A 25,642-nucleotide genomic window follows, 5' to 3' on the forward strand; every position below is an offset into this window, starting at 1 on the left:
TGATGATATGCACTATGAACATCAGACGATGATAATCAAGAGAAGAAATTAAGAACACAAATTAGCAGTGCAGTTAAGTAAATTAAACTAACCTTTGAACGACTGCCATTTCTGAATAGCTGTAGCCATAGAACTGTTACAATGACAGTAAATACTGATTATATTAACACAATGCTGAATACTTGTAATATCAGAAACGTTGACGATATATTACATACACATTTAAATATGACAAAAGTTGCAGTGTAAAAAATAAGGAAGCTAAACATAAACAAAACCATTAAAAAGATCCAAAGTAAGAAAGAAGACAACACTTTCATCAGTAAAAGAACAAAACAAGACAGAGTAATTTGTCAACCAAAATCAGAAGTTCGAATACTAACCAAAAACAGACCAGCTTTTGTCACAAAGCAGAGATGAATGCAGCTTCAATCACTGAAAAGACAGCAACAACAGTAAAGCTAAGCAACAAATGTCCAACACCGAGTCCATTTTATACCAGCATTATCAGTCCCACCCTTCTGACAACATAGCACTACCGCTTGGTGCAAAGTGCAATGCAAGAACCCAGCCTAAGATTAGAAAGACAGAATTGGTCTTATAACAGAGCACCACCGCACCGCATCATTAATATATGCATACTTTGAATAATCTTGTCCTGGACCAGCCTAGAATGACTAAATGATTCTATGCAATTCCACAGATGGCCATACACGGAAGCTGCCAATTGTCCAAATATAATGATCATTTAGCAAAACTTATCTATATGGAAAAGATTCAGATATCTTGGAAGTAGCAATTGTGCAGAAATAATATATCCATTGTAGTAGGAACACCGCACCGCACCGTACCGTACAACCCATTAGCATAAGGTTCACATGAAATGACCAAACAATCCACACACTAATGGGGTTGATAGGGGACGAAAGTCACTGTTCATCTCCTCATTCGCCCTTTTATACTATTACTAGTTTATTTGTGCGCGATGCATGAGGGTGCCCAGTTTTTTTGTGAAGTTGTTAGTTGTGTGTGTGGAGTTAAGAGTGGGTGTGTGCGAATTTGATGACGAAAGAGTGGTAGTTCAGGATACGTAGGCACACTATTTTGTAGCAGTATGTACATTACCAAAAATTGGTCATTACAGGATAGAAAGCTCATACAAAGAGCTGTAGACAAAACCACTATTTACATTAACAAAAATAGGTGGTTGCATGGTAGAAAACTAATGTCAACAGCTATTGCAAAACTATAGATGACAAACAAACCTATTTAACTAAATTTACCCATACTCGACTATGAATAGATGGATATGGGTATCTTAAATTTTTGCATACGAGTATAAAATGAGTTACCCAATAATATCCATTTAATTTTATTGGATAACTCATCAAATCTAATTAAATCATTTAGAATTGTCTTCTCCCAAACCTCCTCTCTTTCTCCACCCATTTTTTTTTTCAGATTCTTCATTTTGTCAGGATGTTAACTACTTTTGTTTCATTATTATTATTATTATTTGTTGATTTTATTTTCTCTTAGTTTGTTAACTTGCTCATTTTTTAGCATTACCAATTTATGACAAATTTTAGCCTATTTTCCTACCTTTCCAAAATGAAAATTTAAATTTACACATGAAAAAAATGCTAGGGGTTCAAAATTTTTGGATTAAATTTTTATGTTAACTTTTATAGTACTTAGTTCACATTTTTATATTCTTATTGATCAATTATTAAATAGTATGTAATTTTGTGACATAGAGTACGGATGAAAAAAAATTGATAATCAGGCTTATTGAACATTATAAGTAAATATTTTAAGCTAATAATGAGTGTAAAGGGTGGTATAAATTGATAACTTAATTTGTAAAAATGAATTTAAATGAGATTACAAAAAAATTAAAATAAATGGGTAAGCCTCCAATTGCTTCCACGTAATAAGGCAACAAAAGTAAAGTAAACTCAATCTATACAATACTAATATGTTAAGGTGAAATTTCAAATTTAGCCACCTGTCTAAAGCACATTTGCACCGTTTTTAAGAAAGACATGCAAGACATGCAACTTCAGAAGCTCCCAATTGCTTCCACGTAAGCTAACACCACCACCGTATATGTTAAGCAAGTCAATCTGTCCAACACCAAAACAAAGATGTGAAATTCCATGTTTAGCCACCTACTGATGGTGCCCATACGGGACCATCACTATTGCACTCATATCAGCCAACTCCCCTTTTTATACTTCTTATGATATGATATGATATGATATGATTAGGATTAGGATTAGGATAGGATAGGATAGGATGTGCACCATGTTTTATACATTAAAAATAATTAATTCGTTAAAAAACTGAGGGAATATCAATACTGATACAGTTGTACAACTGCTACTTATATTATATAGCAGACCAATAGCGGCAAGGATCATAGGCTTGCGATTGTTGAAGCAAGGGAAAGAACCTTCATGGATTCAACTGCTAATTCCTTCATATTCCTTCCTCTTTTCCTTCTACCGCCTCTCTTCTGGCTCATCCTAAATTACATCAAAAGTAGAAACCAATCTCTTCCTCCCGGCCCAAAGCCATGGCCGATTGTTGGAAATCTCCCACAAATAGGAAGCAAGCCTCACGTTGCATTAGCCCAACTAGCCCAAGATTACGGCCCATTGATTTCCCTCCGGCTAGGGAGTCAACTTGTGGTTGTTGGGTCAACCCCGGCAGCAGCCACCGAAATCCTCAAGACCCATGATCGGATACTCTCCGGCCGGCACGTCCCACATGTTTCATACGCCAAGAGTCCCCTTATGAACTATGTTTCAGTCGGCTGGACTTATGAGTGCACAGACCAATGGAGGTTTTTACGTACACTTTGTAAAAGTGAAATTCTGGGTGCAAAAGTGATCGAAAACCAGTCCCATTTGAGAGAGCAAAAGGCGAATGAGTTGGTCCAGTTTTTGGTTTCAAAGGAAGGCCAGAGGATCAAGATTGCAGAAGTTGTATTTGTTTCTGTATTCAATTTCTTGGGACAAATTTTTTTCTCCAAGGACTTCATAAGTTATGATGAGGTAGAAAATGGTGGTGGAATGAGCGAGCTTATAAGGGAAGTCATGGAGCTGTGGACAGCCCCAAATATATCAGATCTGTATCCAGTTTTAGGTGGACTGGACCTCCAGAGATTAAGCAAGAAGGCTAGTGTATGTCACAACAAAATCTGCAGTGCATGGCAAGAGATCATTAGAGAGAGAAGAGGGAAGAAATACCAAGATTCAACGAGGCAGAAAGATTTCTTGGATGTGTTGCTTCAGAATGATTTCTCAGACGATCAGATTAATTACTTGCACCTGGTAAGAACTCTCTTTCCTTCCTCTCTTTCTCTTTATCTGGTCAACAACCTTAAAAAATAGGGATAATTTCACAAACTTCCCCTGAGGTTTATAATAATTGCAGTCACCTCCCCTTAATTTTTAAAAATTACATCTACCTCCCCTACTTTAACTATTTAGGTAACTTATATAGACCCAATATACTACATTTCTCTTCAAAAATCCTAATATACCCTTATTGACATAACAACAAAGAGAAAAGGTTAGTTTAATCATGTACAATTTCTTTTTCTAAAACCACCGCAAATTTGCCACCATACCAAGCCAATCGAGCAAACTATTATTTATAACTCAGTCTTCATTTCAAGTGATTTTAACAACTCAGTCTTCATTTCAAGTGATTTTAACAATATTTGCAGCCTTAGAATCATTTTGCATCCCAAAGGCTTTCACTAAAAACTACGAGATCAAATATAACCCCACTTAAAAAAATCTAAAAGCTTGCTTATAACTTTTTCAACCTCCTAGCAATAGCTAATCTAGCCCATCACCACCTATATGTAGGCCTGTCAACGGGTCGGGTCTAGACCCGGATCCGGACCGGATCCGTAAAATTATTGCGGGTATGGGTAGGGATTTAATTTCGTTTTTCGGATCCGGATCCGAATCCGTTTTGTCAAACAAAAAACGGGTCGGATACGGAATATAGTATTGCGGCCCGTATCAGACCCGATCCGGATATAAATGAATTAATAATTTAAAAAATATATATTTATCAATATAATTTGATTAGGGTGATGTATTTGAATAAAGTCAATTTGATTTCTTTTCTTATTTGGTTTTTTCTTTGCATTAGTTAGAAATTAGTTTACAAATATATATTTTTTTCATTTTTATTAGAAATTATAAATTTTGCTAAATTTGTTTGGGTAGACCCGACCCGGATCCGAATCCGAATCCGGAACATAGAATAAAAGACCCGTCGGGTAAACGGATCGGATCCGGGTCCGGATCCGGAATAATGAATTCCGACCTAGACCCAGCCCTACCTATATGGATACTAGAAGCAATCCCACCGTGACCCAAAGAGTAACCCATTATTACTCCATAATCTCCATTAGAGACTAATCCTATTTCCATTAAAAAAAAAAACCATTGTTCATGGTAGCAAATCAAAAACAAAAAGATGAATTTTTCATTTTTGTTTTTCAGTTTTTCGGCAACAATTGCAGTTATGGATATCTATTAAATTTTTTTTATGGATATCTAATAAAATTTTTTGAATAAATAGACACAACAATATACCAATCATCAATCATCCGATCCCTCTTACTTTCAGCAATTGGTTTCAAATTTATTCTTTAGATTATACGACAATTGGGAATGTTTTGCTGGTTGTAGTGGTATGGTATCTTTCTTTATGAATCATCTAATTGAGTGAAGGACATTCTAGTAATTTTGTTGCATCAAGGGAGGTCAATGTAATTATGTAAACCTAAGGAGAGCTGAGTGAAATTGTCAAAAATCTTAAGGGAGGTTTCTGAAATTATCCCTAAAAAATAAGGTTCTATGTTTCATTTTCTTATGTGTCATTTTACATATAAAATACTTGCACCTAATCTGAGCACTTGTTAGTTTAATTCCCACATGGATATTTATTTATTTGCAAGTCAATGCCGTCCTCTTTAACTTTTGCAATTGTCTAACCGAGATTGGAATGTGTCTTATGCAACGTGGATGTCAATAACAGTTGAATACAGGAAATTTGCACATGCTACGTATATCTAGATGCACTAGCGTATATATTGCAAATATATCAAAGATTAATTCATCTTGTAGATCAAGACATCAATCCAAACTCAATTTGCACGGATATGTGTAATGAAATGCAGTTTCCTATTGCTGGCCCACCCCAAACAAGCACGAAAAAAAAAAAGGAACCCTATTACAACTCGTCAAGTTTAATTTTTCGCTCATGCCATTCTATTCAAAGTTCAGTGGATAGTTATTACTCCAACATAATTGATTGTCTTATAAGATGGATGGAAAAGAAATTATTTGATTTTTTTCTTTTTAAGTCATGACATGCATTATTGAGAGAAACGAATAATAATATGTCAATAAGAATGGCATATGAATGGGACAGAAGACTACTGCTTATTAAATCAGCCTTGGAGGATTTAATTTTATATCTGGTGGGACAGGAACTATTTGCTGCAGGGTCAGATACTAGCACCTCCACGGTTGAATGGGCGATGGCCGAATTATTAAGGAATCCCAAATTCTTAGACATGATTCGGCAAGAACTTGATCAGATAGAATTCTCAGGGGAAAATGTGATAAAGGAATCAGGCTTAACCAGGCTTCCTTACCTACAAGCATGCGTTAAAGAAATCTTGAGATTACACCCTCCCGCCCCATTGCTTCTCCCCCGTCGTGCCACGGAAACATGTCAAGTTATGAACTACACTATCCCAATGGGGACTGAAGTTTTGGTGAACGTATGGGCCATTGGAAGAGATCCCAACATCTGGGAAGATCCATCAAGCTTCAATCCAGAGAGGTTTCTCAGTCGTAACTTGGATTTCAAAGGGAATGACTTTGAATTCTTGCCTTTTGGTGCTGGAAGGAGGATGTGTCCTGGATTGCCTATGGCAGCTAGGCAAGTATGCTTGACCTTGGCTTCTTTGATTTACCATTTTGAGTGGTCTCTCCCAGACAACATGCTACCTCAACACATGGACATGAGTGAAAAATTTGGAATAACACTGCAAAAGCAGCAGCCTTTGGTCATTATGCTGAGCCGCAGAAAATGAAAATCCGTGAACAGAATAATTTACAGTAGCATTCTCATCATTATTTGCAAGAAAATGGACTGTAATTTGTGAACACAGTTTTGAGTTTGTCGAGTTTCAGTAAGTTCACTGTCCATTGCAGAATTACCATCTCTATGATGTAAAATTAAGTGTCACGTTATTGCTGTGCCAGCCAGGAACAACAATTTTATGTGCCAAAGTAACAAGAAGAATAACAACAAAGAAAATTCACTGATTCAGAAATTTCTTCACAAAACGAATACTATCATTAAGCACTGAGTGAAATATATATATGGGCACGTAGATGAGCAGAGATGGGAAAAGAACCATCAAGAACAACGTGGCTTCGTAATTGCCATCATTCAATGCACATGACACACCATTGTCATCTTACTGCATCATTCTCAATCCCATAACCCGTGAAAAGATTTGGTATTCAACCTTTTTTTATATGCAAGCAGGTATTAAGAACGTAAGAGTAATTCTAACATTTGAATCAACCACGTTTGTAATTCTATTTTTTTTCATTTTGACATTCGCCTGAGCTCCTAGAATTTAGATTTCTCCCAATCAAAAAAGTCATGGCTTGGATCATCTATCTATTAGTCTCCGTAGGGTCCAAATTCTGAATTTTGAAGCACAAGGCATGTATCAACACCCACTGGCAACATTTGTATATTTTTGAGACATTTGAATGAACAGAATTGTTTTCATCATCCAAGCCAAGTATATATAGAAAATTTCACAAAATTTTATTAATGATAAACCCAAAAAAAACCTGGACAGATTAGTATAAATGTGAACCGACCCCAATAAAATACAGTAGGATGCGAAGGCTCACGTTTCTATCCAAGTACAAGCAGAATGGAACTGGTCAATATAATATCGACCGGACAACATCAAGGCAGGCAAACAGCTTTGTCTAATCAGCTTTCAGACACCAAAAAGCGTCAACTGTAAAGACATCTCGTACAAGGTAGTTATCATCTGCTATAACACTAGGAAGAGTTTGTTCGCCTTCATGATGAATAGACCAGGGAATGTTCTTTCACAGTGCTAGGTTACTGACTTCTCACAATGATGGCCCGACAACCCTTCCCAGCTTCTCTCTACCTAAAACTCCCCTTCCCAGAGAAACCAAACTTTGATACCAACATTTGGCAGTAGAACATCAGAAATTTTATCATGGGCAAGAATTTAACCTTTACATTGTCGACTTTTTAAGCCGCTTTTGCTGAGAATCAGAGATGTGGAACATAAGCTGCAATTACCAGTTGATAGGTTAGTTATACTCTTTGTATGAAGCATTTAAGTCAAGCTTAATAACCAAATATTCATAAGTTTCTTTACCTTGGTCCCAATATAGAAGCTAATGAGCATGCCACCAACTGTAGGTAATCCTGCATTATCAGAACATACCAATTAAAGTTGGCAGTGTGATGTCTCAAACAAGATTAGACAGAAAAGCATTAACCTTCTTTACAGAGAAACCCAGAAATCAACCAATTAATGCCTGATGGCCCAATGACAAATCCAACAAGATTCGCCACCTGCAGAACACAATTTAAAACTTCTGTTGCAGGCTTTTCACGTAGCAAAAGCTTATAATTCCGAAGGCAAAATATTAGAAGACAATAGTACACAGCTAGGAGAGTAAATCAAAGTCATTTGACATAAGGTGCTGGATGAACCAATCATACAACAGTCTAACAGTATTCATCGTAACTCTCATGATGAATATTCATTGGGATTAGTCACAGAAGACTTGTTATAATCAGACCGGTAACTTGTATTACAAACCTAATGAAAGTCAAATGTCTTAATATTTGGAAGTGAAGCAAGTAGTTTAGCATGTGTTACAAATCTATTGTTGAGACAAATGAGGTAAAAGTCATACATAAATTACCAAGAAAAAAGAAAGAAGCCCAAAAGAGATGGAAACTATGCACAGGAGCAGAGGTTAGAGTAAGCAATTGTACCATTTCAGAGATTTTGAGGGAAAAATACTGCCCTACAATAACAGTGTAAGATAGTTTCATCTACCATCCTTCTCTCTCTTCTCACAGTAATCCAAGTTAGATAGCTAAATAATCAACAATTTCAACACAATTCACATAATGTAAAGCACCATCAGCATAAATTTTGTTTAATAACATACTACTTTAGCTCAAGCACGAACGAGGAGAAAACAGACCATGAGACAAGTGATGGTAACAGCACCAGCAACTGCATTAAGTTCGCGTAACAAGAATTCCTCAAAAACACTCTGCACCTGGTGACAGAGAATATGAAACTTGAGACGACAAATCACGAAAAAAAGTTGCTTCCTAATTCCATCACAGTCCTTTTTCTTAGTCTCATAATGCTTCCAGAATGGAAAAGTAAATGTGATCTGACATGATATCATTTCTTGTGAATGAGATAAAGTATTTAATTACTCTAGAGGCTACTTTTTAGTTTGTTTAATATAAAATCTCCCTTTGCTGAATAGTATGTCTTACGGCAATTATGCTGATACTTTCAAATACTCTTGATTTGCAAGGCTGGAAGCTAGTCCAGTCTTATGTCACAAAGATAATAAGGAAGTTTAGAATCAAAGACGGTAATACTGTTCTCCTCAATTCAAATGGTTATTGCACAATTGAGTTTTGCAGAAAATTCTCACACCTTAAAAGTGTTAGCTGCTGACTTAACAAGAATCTCTGGTATGAAGAATAGACAAGTCAACCATGCCCAGGAAAGAAGTTTCCTGGATCCAAAGATGATTATCAGTCACAGGGGAAAGGTCAAAAGACACAAATGATAACTTGCAAAACATTAAAGAAATAATACCACTCTAAATCATGCCATATGGCTACAAACGTGAAGACAACCCAAACATTTAGCAGCTTTCTTTGAGCACCTCCAAGGGGAATATACATATACCTTTAAGCATAAGCCAAGGACTATATCAGCCCAGACAGACAGAGAGAGAGAGAGAGAGAGAGTACAATAAAAAAATAAACAGCAAAGCCATCTACCTCACAAGCCATTTGTTGTAGGAAGCATGCCAATTTTTCCAAAAAGTCTCAAGATTGTAACAATTATTTAAGCACCTTGGCATATTCTCAGGGGCCTCAATGCCACTGATCTACATGGATATCATAGCAAAGTAGAAAACCATGAGGCCAAGAATATATCATAATTGAAAATGCTAAAAGGTCTAGATCTATGTTCTTTAAATATCCCCATACAAGAACAACATGAGGCATCAGCTATGAAGAAACATATATGCAGGCATATACGTATTAGCTTCACAAACCTACCAGTGACCAGAATCGAAAATATCGCCACAGGAGAAAGAATTTCAGCCACATGAAGTTAAGGACCTGCTAGTAGAAGTGCAGATTGTCAGACATGTTGCAGTTAGAAGATAAAAGATCTAAGCTTCTGAAATATCACTCAGCAGGAGGATTAGACAAATTTTGCAAAGAGGAAATATGAAAAACTTTCAGGAAGCAGCACTCTGTTTGGCTTCAAAGTAACAAATCAAAGACTAAAGCACTCTCTATAAGTCATCCATGAATGTTATAATGGCTATGCTAACCGTTGACTCTGATTAGTTTCAGCATTGTCACATTGTAACCTAGAAATCAAAATCATATTGAGGCTTCCACCACTAGGTGAGTAAAGCAACCCACTGAGGGAATAATTAAAAAGTACATAAACCGGACCATGGATTCATTTCCTTCACCATATTATATAAATTTAGCTATCACAAAGAGCAACCAGAAACTACATAATCACTGAACCTTCTTTTATCTCTTGCATAACACAATTACAGGATGACTTATTTGCCACATTGCTATTCCAGCTAGGGAGTAACATTTGCGATTCTTGCGCTACTTAAAGAACCTTGGCCCTTTGAAGGATGACACCATATCTGAGCTGGGCATGTTATGGAAATTGGTAATTGAAATGACTGAAATGTTGAACAATAATGCTCTGATATTACAATAGCTCTTAAAGTATCACCAATTGTGATCTTTTAAAACTTGCATCCACTTATTGATGTAATGGACAATATCCTGATATGTCAAACATGTGGTTGATAAACTTTGAAGATAAGTTTGATGTATGTTTTTTAGGAGTTTACAGTATATTTGGAAGCAAAAGTACAAGTTGATAATACAAATTGATATTGGTCTTTATAGGCCTTGCTTGGAAATGAATAATATAATTAGGTCTGGTTCAAATCCAAAAAAGCATAAAATCATTCATCACAGTTACCATTTAAACATTTGAAAACTTTGTTACTGATTTCTTGTTGGCATCCTTAGCATTTCATGTCCATAGTTTCAAAAACCCCTTAAGCTTGTATATGATTTCCAATTTATATCCAGCATGCACCCAAAATACCCATCAAACTTACTAACCTTTTGTCTTACAATGAGGTCACTGTTTCTAGGAAAAGAAGTCCACATATTCTTTTGTAGTATGATAATAGAACAACATGGTATCAGATAACAAGTAGACAATTCATTAATTCTCACATCATCAGAGCCATAATTACAATAGATATCAGCACTTACCCCGTAACCAATGATAAAGTTGTCCATAGGAGTTAACTGTTTCCACACACCACTAAGAAGCGAAATAAAAAAATTCAATCAGACATATACCATTGAATAAAATTGAATAACAGAAGTATCGCCATCCTTAATCGTGCAAACCACTAACCTGATGGCAAAAGCATTGTAGTAAAAGAAATGTGTCATTAGTTCCATCAGGAAAAGGCTTAGAATCCACCGGAATCCATACCATACCACTTGTTTAGATGAGTAATTCTTTTGAGGAGTATCCAACTGAAATAACAATATATCATGTTAGGATCCTGCAAATCATAAACTTCATGTTGATTTATGAATCCTCCAAAAGACATATTTCATATGATTCGCAAGTTGAGGTACATTCCAATTACAAGTAGGGAATTCCAATAAAAATCTGTGAATGTCAGATAAGAGTTAAAAATGGAATGTGGGCTTTTTTTACTTTCAAATTAATTTCTAGGAGTCTAGCCATTACAGACTACTCATTTCACAATCTGCACTCGAATGATATATTGCCATGACAGCAAAAGACAATAACTAATTAAGTTAGAATGAGATAATGCAATATATAGCATGTTAAGGAGGAATAGTAATTATAATCCACCAAAAATAAATGCTTGCAACAAGCTAAGAGAAATAGAAAATTTAAATGAAAACCACATTAAAATCACCAACCTGTGAAGCAAATGCATTAAAGCTAATAATTGGTCCAGCAATATAAAGAGGTGCATACACCAGATAACACAAGTACACAGCAAAAGAGAATTTGTCATTCTGTACACTTCTCTCCTGACAAAGATGGAAAGAAATTCAAAACAATATTCATTTTTTAAAAAATTTTGACCACAGCTGTATCACAGATGAGTGTATAACAAATCAAGCAAAACAGTAGAAGACCTGTAATGACATATAGCATATCTTTCCGGATGTACAAGTACTGCAACGTTGGATGTGCTTCTGTCATGACCAGCAAATCAAAAATTAAAAAGGAACTCTTTTGAACCTTGACAACATATCTAACTAAATGAGAACCTAATACAAGAGGCATTATCACTTCAATATAGGTGAAAGACTTGACAAACTTTACTCGACTTTAGATGTAAAGTTACATAAATGTTACCCCCACCCACTGCATCGGAGAGGCGCCTGGGTAGTGGGCCTCCTAAAAACTACAAAATGCCAATCGCTACATAGACAATCTAGGCAATGAAATAGAGAAACATCATATATCCGTGACTCCAAAACATGCACCTCTTGATCAAATCGATTATTTTGGTCCATCCAGTGGTAGTCATAACCATAGCTTATCATGCGCAATACAACTGGCAAGAGAATGAACAAAGAAACGTTAAAAATTAAACTAAAGAAAGGAATCAATTTTCCATTTACAAATTTGTGGAAGCCATAACTTGAAAGAATTAAAAAAGTACAATTAACAGCAATCATGAAATAAACATTTTCCTCTCTAGAATCTATCTCAAACTAAAAACTCTATCATTGAAAAAAAAAAAAAAAACTCTTAGGCCCTTCAAAATTTCAGATAGCAGCTTGAATAAAAGAATGTATTTGCATGCAGACCCCCTCCCTGAAAAAATCACTCTTCAGTCTTCATAAAACACATAATTAGTTGTGTGCTTCTATGAGATTAATGGTAGAAAAATGCATCACCTAGAAGACAGTGCTTAAACTGTGATAGCATTCTTATCTTTACTAAATGTTATAATAAGGACAAGAAGATAATCGAGTAGTCAATAGAGCAGCCAAAAAACTAGAGTATGGCTATTTACGAATTCAATTGCTCAATCTGTTGTCTACCTTTGAGGTTCAATTTCAAAATTATTGACCTTAAAGAAGCATCACAAACCTACTTTTTGAAGCTAAGATAATTGAGTTCTTCCTCCAATGATAGGTCAGTAAAACATGTCAAAAGAGTGTGCCCAAATTGAGCATTGATACCAACCAATCCAGTCTGGTTTCAATACATTAAACTGATATATGCAGGATCATGTTTCCTTGACACATTAATCATCACTTGATTTTCCTAACAAGGTAGAAAAAAATAAGAAGAAAATACTAGTAATTGGTTTCCAGTTTCAAATAGAAAAGGGAAAGCACATACCAAAGTTAAAGCAGATATGCCATCTAAAGGTACCACGAAAGTTGTCCAGGAAAGCCCAATGTTGCCTATTCATGAGAACCACCGCCGTAAGACAGTTCAGTAGCTAAATATACCTTCACTGGATTAAAATGACTATTTTAAATCCTATGGAACTTGAAAGTGAACAATGCTACTCACCCAAAACTGGAGAATTGATATCCTCCATATACACGATTACAGACCAGAAATGATAAATTGAAAGTCCAAAGCAAGTACGAGAAATATTTTGTCCTGCCAAATATCTGCAAAAGTGAATATCTGGTAAACAAGAACTGTATCAGAAGACTCATGTTAAGCTCAATGCCTTTTTGAAGAGTGCACCATCAAAGCATGAATACCAATTATGAAAAACTCTGTATGTTATATCATAATATGAATAGTAAACAACATCAACTAAAATGAAAATACTCTTTCAAAAGAAAGTAAGACATTTTCGTGTGTTCCTTCATAAAAGAATTATTGACATAGAGAGCTAAAGTGAAGAAGTAAACATCATTTATGCAAAAGTGACTTCCTACGTTCCTAAGAAAGAGAATTAAAAGTGCAAACATTTGAGTTACTTTAACTAGCAGAAAATTCAAAATTTCTACAGAAAATAAAATCCATAATGCAATGTTTTAAATCCCAGCAAAATAAAGCACTGGTTCAAACATAAATATTTGAAATGGCATAGCTCCAGCAATACATAATTATCATTAAAACTAAAAATTATGAGGATGCACTATCTTGGGAACCGTAATTGCTGAATAACGGAAACACAAAAACTGTATACACCTTCATATGAAGAAGTTCAATGGAATACAACATTTGACGACATACCTTGACAAGCAAAAAATTGGCTGAAGCAATGGTGAGAATAAATATGATGCTACATGGCAAAAGAAATTCAAAATGTCAGAAAGGAGAACCAATATTTCCACAGCATGTAGCATAGGTATCAATATTGCCATAAATAAGGAACATACCAAGCTCCGTGTAGATATGACAAGTATGCCAAAGAAATTAGGAGCCAAACATATGCCATGCCTTTCGCCCTTAAACAACAGTAGGTTCTCAATACATTAGCTACAAGTGTAAAAATTCCAAAAACTACAGTAAGAATTTGTAGATTCCCTCGAAAGTTCCTCCACTGGGCATCAGAGGCATCCTGAAGAGGAAAAAGAGCAAAGGTGAAGCCTACACCAGGCAAAGAAACTTTTAATTTAACTGTTGAAGTGTATTAACAGGGAGGCAATGGAATAAGCACAGAAATAAAACATATGAAATAGATTTCTAGAAAATTTTCCTACCTGCAGAAGAATAATGATTTACTGACAACAACTTCAAAAGTCAAATTATGATAACTTGAACTCTACATTGCAACCTTACAACTCCTCATTCACCAAACTTGAATCATCTAGGTCATCATCCAAGTCCATTTCACTTTCAAGCTCTAATTTAAGCTCAACAGGGGAAAAAAAGTGAGATTGATATTTTGTCACAACTCAACACCAAAACCTCAGGACTCGAGCATGACTTAGATAATTTAAATATAAGTCCTTGAGAACAACATTTGTTTACACAATTAATTCAATTACTCAACGCTCAATACTAAAATTTGAGTTCAAGCTTTGCTTAGGGCCCCAACAAAACATTCAAAGAGATCGTTTTCATGCTGCAGCACAAACAAACGCATATAATAATCAGCCAGAGCTAGAAACCATGCTTAATGAGATCAAAATAGTCAAGATAAGCTTAATGCTTGGATCAGCTCAGTACTAAGCCAACAACACAGACATATTTAAACAAAAAGAAACAAAAAAGGAAAACCTAGCTGATCATAGTTCATGCAAAATGCTTTTGAATGCCACCATAGAAAACTCAAAAAGCACAAAAATAGTAAGCTGTTGCGCTACAAAAGGATTACTCTAACCCAAAAAAATCAAAAACTAAAAATTGCATACATTTAGGCGATTAGCGATCCAGCCAGGACGTAAACCATAAAGCTTGGTATAGTAATCTGCAATTACAAATCAACCATATCAGTAAAAGAAAAATGTGTAAATAGCGCAGGCGATGAATTAATGTAATTTTGCAAATAAGCTCGACATAAATAGAGAAATGGGGGAGGGCGGAGAGTACAGCACCATGGGAGAGTTGGAGAGAGCGACGGATGACAAAAGCGTAGAAGGCAACGGCATAAACAATCAGAAATGCAAGCTCTCTTCGCCGCCAATTGCTCTCCGTCATCGTATTTTTATTGGATCGGAATTAATTCCAGCGCCGGAAAAATTCTAAGATCCCCTCGGAAGAATCTCAAACGCCGGAGATTGTTTTTTGTTCAAGCTGTTTTCTTTCAAACGTCAAAACTCTGCAAATTGCTGCAACGACGACGTTCTTAGTTCTTTACAATGTTCAAAGTTCAGGTGTTGGAATAAGTGTGGGATAATTTCATAAACCTCCCTTGAGGTTTTTCATAATATAACTCGTCTCCTTTGAGGTTTTCAAAATCTCATTTACCTCCCTTAAGTTAACATATCTTATAACATTTTAGTAACTTATTTGGAGGAAATGCAAGAAAAATAAAACTTTTATATTATCCATGTATTTTGTTGTCTCACCATAATCTCGACATCCGGAAATATGGAGAAGGCCCAGCTGTTGGCCCAACATATTATCCATGTATTTTGTTGTCTCACCATTATTATATATTAATTTATTTTTTAATCTACATATTTGAGTTTCAATTTTTATTTTATTTTATCTTTTTGGTTAAATAGTTATCAATAGCAAGGATTTTGTTGTTAATTTGTAATATTTGATAGGAATATTTAGTTTTTTCAAGTTGATCGGGATGGTAAGTTATATTTTAAAAATTTTAGGAGAGCTGAATGATATTATAGAAATCAAAGGGAAGGTTTCTGAAATTATCCTAATAAGTACTTATTTAAGTCCAAATATATACGATGTCGTTTTCTCTTTTAAATATTAAATTAATATTTAATAACCGAATTAGGAGATTTGGCGCGTAGAAAATGGCTTTCAAAGTAAGCTACTGGGTAGCGTTGTCCAAACCGCTTAGCCTGAATTTAAAGCTAACCTATACTGCAGAACTCTTCACCGTCTATATATAGAGAAGAATCCGGTGGACGGGACCCATTTCCTCATCAGATTCTTGTCAACGTCTCTTCCCTTTTTTCCTACAACACAAAAGAAGAATATGAATATCCCACCAGTTTCTTGAATCCCTCAAGTCTTTTCTCTCTGTCTCTCTTTTTTCTAGTCACTTTGTTTGATCAACTTTCTTGTCAAGAGCCTTTTCATACGAGAATCAATCAAGATGTTCAATTCTTCTCCAACAACATATAGTAAGTTCTCTCTCTTTTTCAGTTCTTGTTTTGTTTCTGCTCTTCTATCGTGTAATTGTAAGTTAAAAAGGGGTATATAATTTTTTTTTTGTACCTTCTTGCATTCGGCGTTGTTTACCCAAGAATCTGCCAAGTATCTTCTTCTTTTTTTTTACTTGTTCTGATTCCGTCTTCGTTGTTCTTCAATGCCTTTACAACAAAGACTAATTACTTGGTGGTTTTTCGTTTTCTTTTCTTTTTCTTTCTTGAATTAATCCCGGAGGATTGAAAAATCCCTGCTTTACAACAAAGACTAAAAACTTGGTTTGTTTTTCTCTAATCAACAGCATTCGGATTCGGCCAATCGGCAAGTGCTGCCAGCCCCTTTGGGTGTCAATCAGGTTTTGGGGCAAACACAGGCTTAAGCAATTCGAACCCTTTTGCCCCAAGTGGTGCAACTCCTTTCGCTGCATCAACAGGGGCAACCATGTTTGCTGGAAATTCGACAACAGGGGCAGGTGCATTCAGCCAGCCTGCTATTAACAGCACCCCATTTGGGTCTGCTTCAGTATTTGGGCAAACCACAGGATCATATGCTACTGCAACTCCTTGTGTTAGCGCATCAACAGGGCTAGCTACGCCGTCCGCAAATTCAGCAGGTATTTTTAGTTTTAATTGCAGCAGGAAAGAAAAGAAAATAAAAATCTGCTTTGTTTTTACATCTTATTATTCTTGCTAATGCGATTTCTGTTCCTTTTATTTATCGCTTAAAGAAAGATTAATTATTTGTTTTGTCTGTTTCTGTTCCTCTGATGAACAGGATTCCGCAAGTTGACCAACAACGGCCCTTTTGGGTCTCAATCAGTATTTAGGCAGGGTAGCAACTCAAGCAACAATAACTTTTTTGGCACTGCTGCAACCCCTTTTGCTACATCAACAGGGGGAAGCATGTTTTCTGGGAATTCATCCGGTGCATTTGGAGCATCATCCACAACTGCTCCTTTGTCAACCACCTTTGAAACTTCAGCCTTGTCTTCTACAGGTCAGTACTTTTGCAAGAATACATGCTTTATTACTGTTTTATGTTTGAATGGTCACTGTTAATTATAATATGGACTTACATGCTCTGGCGAATAATCCTTCAATTATACGCTATTTTGGTTGATGGATTTAGTCTTCCAAATATCAAAATAGCCTTAGTTGTACAAAAAATTTGAACTTGGAATTTGTATTGTTGTATGCTTTCTCTTCTTTTTTTCATTGTCTTAAAAAATTAACTACCCGTTTTTCTAGCTTAATGCTGCTGATTATGACTTTTGTTTTGCATGTTTAATTATTCAATGAAAAATGAAGTAAAAATGTATCTAATTGGATTTTCCCAATGACAGTTTTTAGCCAGGCGCGTAGCATTGCACCTGTAGTATCTCAATCAGCATTCGGGGAAGTCAACAAGTTTGGCGTTAACAATTTTTTTTCCTCCAAACCAGTCACAGGGACTCCTTTTGGTAGCATCAGTGGAGGAAATTCAACCTCCAAATCACCATTTTCTTTTGGAATCTCAACAACTACAACAGGTACCGTTCCATCTGAGGCTCTGGAATATCTTCCCAGCATTTGAAATATTTTTGTGTTTATATCCAAAAATGAACATGAATTCAAAGTTCTGTCAGCCCACATTTGGATAATTTGAAAAAAAAATAATTTGCCTCACAAATTCCATTCACCTTTTTATCTTTTCAATCACCTTTTTATTTTACATACTTCACATCACAAAAAGTGCTACAGTAATTATCTCAAATAAATCATCCAAATAAACTCTTATCGAAACAAACTTTGATTTCCGGTTCAGAGGGTCATACCTTCTAGATAGAGTTACATGATGTATTTCATCCACACTCCAGAGTTAATATGATGTATTTTAAGAATTTGTTGATAGGTCCACTAAATGGCAAGAATCCTTGAACTTTTCAGAATTAGGTTTTTCACTCTTTAGGCATTTTGAAACTTTAACTAGAAAAGTTACAAAAGCAAAACTATTTTATGATTTTGTAAGGCACAAGGATCTCAATTTGTCATATTGAAACTTCAAGTATCAGGATTATTTCTCTCATCCATTTTAACTTGTTCTCAGGCAGCTGGGAGAGAAAACAAACTACAATCGACAAAAGTTGGAAGAAGAACTTTATCCTGCCATAAAAAAGCAAAAGAATATTTCTTCCATCACGTAAAGCCAAAGAGTGGAACAAGTATTCCATATATACATTTGTTTGCTGCCAATTGGCCCAGGTGGCTTTCAAATGATGCAAAACTTTAGCTCAATGTTTAGGATTATTTGATTCTTGTCTTTTTTTTTTTTTAATTGGAGCTTCTAGCTTTATGTACTTAAAATGAAAGTGTGTGTAAATTTTAGCTCAATGTATTTTTTTTTTCCTTTATAATCTGTCTAATTTGATCCAGAAACGATTATATACTATATCTGACTTTATGTGAAATGCTCATTTGTGGTCAAGTTCTGGGATATTCACCAATATTCACTACGATAAAATTCTGAACATGAGAATCTCTGCCTCTACGAAGCACTTTTTAAAAATTTTTTTTTTTTAAAAGGCAGAGTATTGCTTATCTTTACGAAAAAAATTAGTCAATTTCCTTTTAGTCTTATTTTCTGCGACCTGGCATGCATGCTTTTCATTGTTTGTTAGCTATTTGTTGATTGCTTGCCATTTTCAGGAGCACCTATCTTCAACAACACTGGAAGTTTGATTCAACCTTCTCAATCTACATCAACTAATCATGCTTTTGGGAGCAGTGGTGTGCTGGCATCTGGCACAAGTACTTCGGTTTATTCTGGTTTTCAACATGGTGGCTCTTCCTCAAGGCCACCATTTAGCTCTACTGCCCTTGCTTTTAGTTCAAATGGCGCACCTTTTGTATCTGGGAGTGCAATTGGATCTTCCATAACTGAAGCCTCTAGCAAATTTAACTCTGTGGCTTCAAACAACGATGAACTGCAGAATTCAAGGTTCACATTTTGCCAGCCAAATTCGCAATTTAGTGAGCCAAATTTACAATTTGGTAGTGACAATGGACCTACTGCTTGGGAAACAAAAAATTTCTATTCAGGTTAGTTCTATTTCTGTTTTTCCTATTAGTTAAAAATTAAAAAATAGCACAGATACTTCAACACATTGGATATGATCCATTCTAGAATAAATAATAAGTTTCAGCTTTAACTTTTTGTACCATGCAGCATCTCAACCGGCAAGTACAAGCATGAAATCTGGACAATCAGTTATTGATTGCCAGCATTACGGAAGTAAAATAGCATCTTATGTTGCAACTAAGGAAGTGGATATAGTTAGTACTGAACCAGCTGGAAAATTGTTCTCCATCTCTGCCATGCCCATTTACAAAGACAAAAGCCATGAAGAGCTGAGGTTCGAGGACTCTCATCAGTTCTTAGGGAGTAAAGGTAAGTACAAGGTCATACAGTTGTTGTTTTTGTCTGATGATCTCTACTTTTGTTCCCGATAAAGACTTTATGATATTCCTACGGATGCACTGGTTCCTCATCATGTGTAACAACATCTTTTGCATCAGCTTTGCCTGCCTCTAATTCTGTTACATCTTCAGATGCAGCTTCTGGATTCATCTTTCAGTCTAATCAACCCTCAGCTGGCAAGACAAATGCTTTTTTAGGGCCTCCTGCTGTCACTCCCCATAGTCAACCACAAACATCAAGTGCAATATCAAGTGAATCAGGGCCTTGGCCGAGCAATTCAACTGGTCTTGCTTATATTGGCGGCCAACATTATGGAAGTAAAATAGCATCGTGTGTTGCAACCAGGGAAGTGGATATAGGTAGTACTGAACCTGCTGGAAAATTGTTCTCGATCTCTGCCATGCCCATTTACAAAGACAAAAGCCATGAAGAGCTGAGATTTGAGGACTCTCATCAATTCTTGGGGAGTAAAGGTAAGTATAAGTTCGTGCAGTTGTTGCATTTGTCTGATAATCTCTACTTTTGTTCCTGATAAAGACTTTATCGTCTGTCCTACGGACGGACTGCTTTCTCAACATCTATTACAACATCTTTAGCATCAGGTTTGCCTGCCTTTAATACTTTTACATCTTCAGATGCAGCTTCTGGATTCATCTTTCAGTCTAATCAACCCTCAGCTGGCAAGACAAATGCTTTTTCTGGACCTACTGTTGTCAGTCCCCATAGTCAACCAGAATCATTAAGTGCAATATCAACTGGGACAGGACTTTTGACTGGCAATTCAAGTGGTTTCATTTGGCCAAAGGTAAATTACTATCAACTGGCTTGAAAATATCCCATGTGTTCCTATTTTCATTTTCTTTTCCCAAAAATTGTACCCATAGTTTTCTCTTTGTTTATGATTGGTGATTTTGTTCTACTGCTACTCTGGTAGTGGTTAGCACAAGTCTGACTTGAGTTGGTTCTGCTCTTAGGAGTTCAAGAGATGCCTTGCCCTGATATGGATTTCGAGGTCCAAGATTTGTCCTCATTTGTCCTTATTGGAATATCTGGAAAGAAAGAAAAGTAATAATTTGTTAAGAAGTTGAATTTTGAGTGATTAAGTTCAAGAGCTTTGGATAACTTACAAAATGTGAATAAGAAAAAATTAACTCGTTTACTTGGTCTTTGGATACCCATCAATTTGTCTTTGTTGCTGTTGCTTTATATGTCACTAAAGTTTAGTTTGAAATGCTAATGAAGCCTCTTTCTCCTAATGATCTACTGAAAGTGGAAAAGAGATACAAGGGAGAACAGGTGTAAACTAGATATTTTTCCTCAAGTTTGTGCTCCTAACTATGTGCTATGTTTGCAGCATGAATCAATTACAACTCCACAGATAACTCAAATTGTTGTAGCAACAGATGGCGCTTCCACTAGCATCTCACAACAGTCAATTTCCGGTTAGAGCAATGTTACATCTAAAATAAATTATTCTCTGTCATCAGAGACAAATTTTCCTTTGTTCCATGTGACTGATAATTACTCTTTTCTGTGCTACTCAATAAGCTATGGATACAGGAGATTGTCATCAGAGTGCTGGGATGCAGCTGTACGTATTACTGAACTATTTTCATGCTTATATTAGATTGTTTTCCACAATAGCCTGCTAAAACTCCAGCAAGTTCAGTAAGTTGATCACTTATTACTTTGCTTGTGATTTTTCTCGTCAAAACAAGAAAACAGAGAACCATTTCTTTTGTTCACCGAGGCAGTTTATGTTAAGATAATCATCACAGGAACCATTGTTTAGGGTAACTCAATGATTCTGGTTTAATTTGTTCTATGTTTTCTTTCAAATGGCACACTGGACTTAATAAACTGATAAGTCCTGTACAAATTTATGTCAAATTTGGAGTATTTAATCTCAGTTATGACTTAATTATGAACTAATAAATTTTTTTTAAAGTCACTTGCAGCCATTCTTTTATCCATTGATTTCCTATCCTTTAACTTGTTCTTAGAAATAGTGAATGCTGATATTATACTTCCACTCACGTGCTTTAAATATTGATTTTCCACTGCATAAATCGGCTGACGTATACAATATGATTTCAGGTCTGAGTCTCAGAGCACCATCACTCTAGACCCATCTGTTGTTGCAAGTCCTTTTGGAATGGAGTCTAGAATACAGATGTCAATGGGTGGTAGAGCAGCTACCACAACTGTTCAATATGGAATTTCTTGCATACCGGTTAGTCTTACTTCTGTCCATGAATCTAATAATTTCACATATTGCTTATAGAAATATAATAAAAAAGAAGTCAATCTGGAAGGACGTTTATTTTGCTTCATGTAACTTCTTTTTCTTTGTGCAATACAGGTATCTGACAAACCTGCTCCAGTGAAAAGAAATTCCTTGTTGACCACTAGATGTTTGTCTCTAAGCCAAAACTGGCCATCAGTTGAGAAGTACCGGCCTAAAAATGACAGCCAGAAGGTGAGATTCATGATACTGGTCGAGTGTGTACAAATCAATATGGGCAAGCTAGACAGTTACATGGTAAAGATTAGAATACATATTAGAGCTCTTCAAACTCTAAATTTTGCTCTATGTATCACAGGTTCCATTTTATGAAGAAAAAGTACCTGGGATATACAAAGTTGGCGCTTCCTTTATTCCAAGGGAAAATGCAAGATCTTGGGTTCTAAACTCCATGGTGGAGCGGCCTCTAAAAACAAAATCAAGGAATTCCTCTTTACTGGAGGAGGAGTCCGTATCTGCATCTGAGACTGGTACGCATGAAATTTTCATTTTGTTCATTTGAAATGTGGTACCTCATACTAGTTTGCATATCTAGGCTGGAAAAGAAGCTGTTAAATTATGGCGATCATATTTGATTAATTAAAAATTAGTAACTAGTGCTTTCTTCCCTTTGTTCTTTGGTCAGAGAAGAACCGTATGCGTCTGTCGTTTGGGAAGGATGAATATACCGGTCATGCATCTGTCTATCTTAGGTTTGATGTATATTCCACTTCTTAACTTTCTACTTTTTGATTATGTAGGAAATTTTGAGGCTGATGTTGAAGCTATACTGCCAAAACTCCAATGCCCAGATTATTATATAAAGCCTCCGGTCGAGGAGCTAGCTGCAAAAGAAAGGGCTGAACCAGGATTCTGTCACCGTGTGAAGGACTTTGTGGTTGGAAGAGAGGGTTATGGAAGCATCAGGTTTTTAGGGGAAACAGATGTGAGAAATCTTGACGTTGAATCTGTTATCCAGCTTAACCATCGAGAGGTGATTGTATACAGGGATACGACCAAGAAACCTCAAGTTGGACAAGGCCTCAACAAACCTGCAGAGGTATCTCTTCTCAATGTCAAATGCATCAACAAACGTACTGGGAAGCAATACGTGGAAGGAACAAGGGTTAATAAGTGGATAGATATGCTGAAAACGAAGGCAGAAGAGCAAGGTGCTGAGTTTCTATCTTATAATCCAGTAACTGGTGAGTGGAAATTCAGGGTCCAACACTTCTAAGGTCAAAAGATGGTGACCAGCAGCTGAGCTGATCACAAAACGGGGAGTCAGAGACGTTTGAGCCCATAGTATAGGACGTAATGCCTGGAATAGCTTGGCATTTACCATTTTCTGCAAATCCTTTTCTGTTTTTCCCATCTTTGGTAACATAAATGGCATGATATCTGCTGATATATTATTGCTGGTCTTCAATTCGTTATAACTTGACGACTGATGAGTTTGTTCTTCGTCGAAGCTTAAGCACCAGACCGGTTTGTAGTTTATATGGTTTGCGGATATTGTAAAAAACAGTTGGTTGCCAATCAAAATTTCACTTACAATTTGTATAACACCTCAAGAATGGAGAAGAAAATAAATATCTAAATGCTCATTTTAATCACCTGATCCCAACGTCTGCTGACTCATTTAATCTCACAACTTAAAATGGGCTAGGAGATTCTTCTTGAAAATATGAATGTTTTTTTTTTTTAATTTTTGAGAGAACATATTCGTATCAGGAAGTCGTGACTTTCTGCAAGTGCCAGCCAGTCCTGTTTCCATCCCGGTGCCACGTTTGAGTAAATTGCGGAGAATTGAAATCGAAACCTATGGGGAGCAGAGCCATAAACATAAAAATCAACTAAAACTCTTCTTTATTTTTTATCCCAAATCATCTTTTTTCTTAAACCCTACCCCATGTGTGTGTTTATATCAACTTATTTAGCTCTTTCTAATTTTTTTACATCTCGTAATTATGTAAATGTGATGATTTAAAATTAATTACTTAATAGTTTTGAGTTATCTGCAAAATCAGCTTTTGAGTAAACCTGTCAATCGACTATTATCGGTTTGTTTGAGTTTGAGTTTGAGTTAATAAAACTTGTAAACCGATTACTATCGGTTTATTTGAATTTGGGTTAACAAAAGGTTAGAGACACGTGGCAGCTGTACGAATAAGGAACAGAAGCGACAGAGACTATTTTGAGGACAGAGGATTTGAAGTAGGGGTGGCAATTTTCGACACGACCTGAAAACACGACACGAACCTAACACGAAATTAATGGGTTTGGTTGAGGTTTCGGGAATTCGGGTCAGAATCGGGTTGGACCCGATGAACCCGAAAAGAAAACAGGTCGATTTCGGGTCAACCCGTGGTGACCTGATATGACCCGATATGATCCGTTTACGAATTAAAAATAATTTAATAAACATAAAAATAATTTTATCTAACTAAACTAAGTTATTCTTTTTTTCAAAGGCATTAATTACTTAATCCTAAATGAATTTATTTAATTTGTGTGAAGTTGAAATTATTATATTTGGACAAATAATATATTATATTATTTTTTACTTTTATATTGTTTTAATTTATTTTATATTTTGTTTGGGATAAAACACTTTTACGGTGTTTAATTTATTTTAGATTTGGTTTGAAATTATTTATTTAAATTTTTATTACTTGATTATGTAATTAGTTTTGTGAGAAATTGATTTTATTAGAAATTACAGTGATAAATTAATAAATTAAAATTAAGTTTCGGGTCATTTCGGGTCGACCCGCCAACCCGTCAACCTGAAATTTTCGGGTTCGGGTCAGCATACCTGACCCGTCACGGGTTGGCGGGTCGGGTTCGGACCAACAGATTTTCTGACGGGTTGACCCGAACCCGACCCGCCAACCTGATTTAGACCCGAATTGCCACCCCTGATTTGAAGCCATATTGGTGAGTGCACAGTTCATAGAGAAATTTCTCTATTTTTTCAAGTAAATTTTAAACTCAAGCGCATAGTTTTCTATTTTTCAAGTGAGTGCACACGCAGTTGATGGAGAGATTTTATACCCATATAATAAAATCGTGTCGAACTTTATGGACAATTATCAGGCACATCAATCAGAACGTTTGACTGTGTTCATCCGCCGCATATTTTCATATGTGTCAAATATATTTTCGCTCTAATACGTTTTAGCCCTTTTATTGCTTGTTGTTTTCAGTGAAAAAGATGCAAAACTTTGCTTTCATGCGTCTGCGATTGTCAAACTTCTGTTCCGCATATTTTCATATGTGTCAAATATATATACGTTTTAGCCCTTTTATTGCTTGTTGTTTTCAGTGGAAAAGATGCAAAACTTTGCTTTCATGCGTCTGCGATTATCAAACTTCTCTTCCGGATATTTTTATACGTGTCAAATATATATTTTCGCTCTATACACGTTTTAGCCCCTAGAAAAGCTTGATAAGAGGCATAAATAGGCCAAATTATTAGAGGTTCCTGGTTCCCCTCGTCAGCAAGCAACTTGCCTTCGCCAATCATAATGTACCATTGCAACCCTTTCTCTATCTTTATCATGTTACACATTTGGTTTTGGTTAGTAGATGGCGGTGGCGTGCGTGAGAGTGGAAGATAAAGCAAGAAAGCGATATGTGCAGTATGA

General features: G+C 35.9%; 4 protein-coding genes across 6 annotated transcripts; 3 read left to right on the top strand and 1 right to left on the bottom strand.

Annotated features, from left to right (window-relative positions):
- The first annotated feature begins 2,419 nt into the window (after positions 1-2,419).
- LOC113760309 (probable (S)-N-methylcoclaurine 3'-hydroxylase isozyme 2) lies at positions 2,420-6,133 on the top strand. The gene is made up of 2 exons (XM_027302864.1): positions 2,420-3,338; positions 5,522-6,133. The coding sequence occupies exons 1-2, from the start codon at positions 2,460-2,462 to the stop codon at positions 6,131-6,133; spliced, it is 1,491 nt and encodes a 496-aa protein (XP_027158665.1). The 5' UTR covers positions 2,420-2,459.
- Positions 6,001-15,207, bottom strand: LOC113763947 (putative membrane-bound O-acyltransferase C24H6.01c). 3 transcript variants are annotated; one of them, XM_027307946.1, is made up of 20 exons: positions 15,007-15,207; positions 14,824-14,879; positions 13,846-14,027; positions 13,700-13,748; positions 13,019-13,122; positions 12,842-12,906; positions 11,974-12,044; positions 11,620-11,679; positions 11,398-11,511; positions 10,853-10,977; positions 10,705-10,756; positions 9,439-9,501; positions 9,154-9,263; positions 8,966-9,058; positions 8,801-8,882; positions 8,328-8,405; positions 7,608-7,683; positions 7,484-7,533; positions 7,336-7,394; positions 6,001-6,085 (listed from the first exon to the last, which is right to left on the bottom strand). In XM_027307946.1, exons 1-19 carry the CDS (start codon positions 15,107-15,109, stop codon positions 7,338-7,340), a joined length of 1,590 nt encoding a protein of 529 aa, XP_027163747.1. In that variant the 5' UTR covers positions 15,110-15,207; the 3' UTR covers positions 6,001-6,085; positions 7,336-7,337. The 3 variants fall into 3 exon arrangements, with proteins under 3 accessions (XP_027163747.1, XP_027163749.1, XP_027163746.1); XM_027307948.1 differs by lacking the exon at positions 6,001-6,085 and adding an exon at positions 6,897-7,246; XM_027307945.1 differs by lacking the exon at positions 6,001-6,085 and having other exon boundaries at positions 6,897-7,394.
- Positions 15,208-16,146: 939 nt separating this feature from the next.
- Positions 16,147-19,167, top strand: LOC113760310 (nuclear pore complex protein NUP98B-like). Its single transcript, XM_027302865.1, has 6 exons — positions 16,147-16,227; positions 16,554-16,865; positions 17,027-17,248; positions 17,595-17,780; positions 18,937-19,038; positions 19,085-19,167. The coding sequence occupies exons 1-6, from the start codon at positions 16,200-16,202 to the stop codon at positions 19,165-19,167; spliced, it is 933 nt and encodes a 310-aa protein (XP_027158666.1). The 5' UTR covers positions 16,147-16,199.
- A 438-nt stretch (positions 19,168-19,605) lies between these two features.
- Positions 19,606-23,498, top strand: LOC113760311 (nuclear pore complex protein NUP98B-like). The gene is made up of 9 exons (XM_027302866.1): positions 19,606-19,678; positions 19,840-20,181; positions 20,344-20,513; positions 21,063-21,150; positions 21,257-21,299; positions 21,806-21,941; positions 22,071-22,187; positions 22,312-22,483; positions 22,754-23,498. Exons 1-9 carry the CDS (start codon positions 19,606-19,608, stop codon positions 23,227-23,229), a joined length of 1,617 nt encoding a protein of 538 aa, XP_027158667.1. The 3' UTR covers positions 23,230-23,498.
- Positions 23,499-25,642: the final 2,144 nt, after the last annotated feature.

Source organism: Coffea eugenioides, chromosome 2 (genome assembly GCF_003713205.1).
Source record: "Coffea eugenioides isolate CCC68of chromosome 2, Ceug_1.0, whole genome shotgun sequence".
NCBI classification, from domain to species: Eukaryota; Viridiplantae; Streptophyta; class Magnoliopsida; order Gentianales; family Rubiaceae; genus Coffea; species Coffea eugenioides.

Coding starts and splice junctions, on each gene's coding strand:
- LOC113760309 (XM_027302864.1), top strand. CDS start 2,460: ATGGATTCAACTGCTAATTCCTTCATATTCCTTCCTCTTTTCCTTCTA. Junction 3,339..5,521: donor AGATTAATTACTTGCACCTG/GTAAGAACTCTC, acceptor CTGGTGGGACAG/GAACTATTTGCTGCAGGGTC.
- LOC113763947 (XM_027307946.1), bottom strand. CDS start 15,109: ATGACGGAGAGCAATTGGCGGCGAAGAGAGCTTGCATTTCTGATTGTT. Junction 9,059..9,153: donor TACAACAAATGGCTTGTGAG/GTAGATGGCTTT, acceptor TTATGCTTAAAG/GTATATGTATATTCCCCTTG. Junction 7,534..7,607: donor TGGGTTTCTCTGTAAAGAAG/GTTAATGCTTTT, acceptor CTGATAATGCAG/GATTACCTACAGTTGGTGGC.
- LOC113760310 (XM_027302865.1), top strand. CDS start 16,200: ATGTTCAATTCTTCTCCAACAACATATA. Junction 17,781..18,936: donor AATCTCAACAACTACAACAG/GTACCGTTCCAT, acceptor TGCCATTTTCAG/GAGCACCTATCTTCAACAAC. Junction 19,039..19,084: donor TGTGCTGGCATCTGGCACAA/GTACTTCGGTTT, acceptor CTCTTCCTCAAG/GCCACCATTTAGCTCTACTG.
- LOC113760311 (XM_027302866.1), top strand. CDS start 19,606: ATGCCCATTTACAAAGACAAAAGCCATGAAGAGCTGAGGTTCGAGGAC. Junction 19,679..19,839: donor TCAGTTCTTAGGGAGTAAAG/GTAAGTACAAGG, acceptor TTACATCTTCAG/ATGCAGCTTCTGGATTCATC. Junction 21,300..21,805: donor CAGAGTGCTGGGATGCAGCT/GTACGTATTACT, acceptor ATATGATTTCAG/GTCTGAGTCTCAGAGCACCA.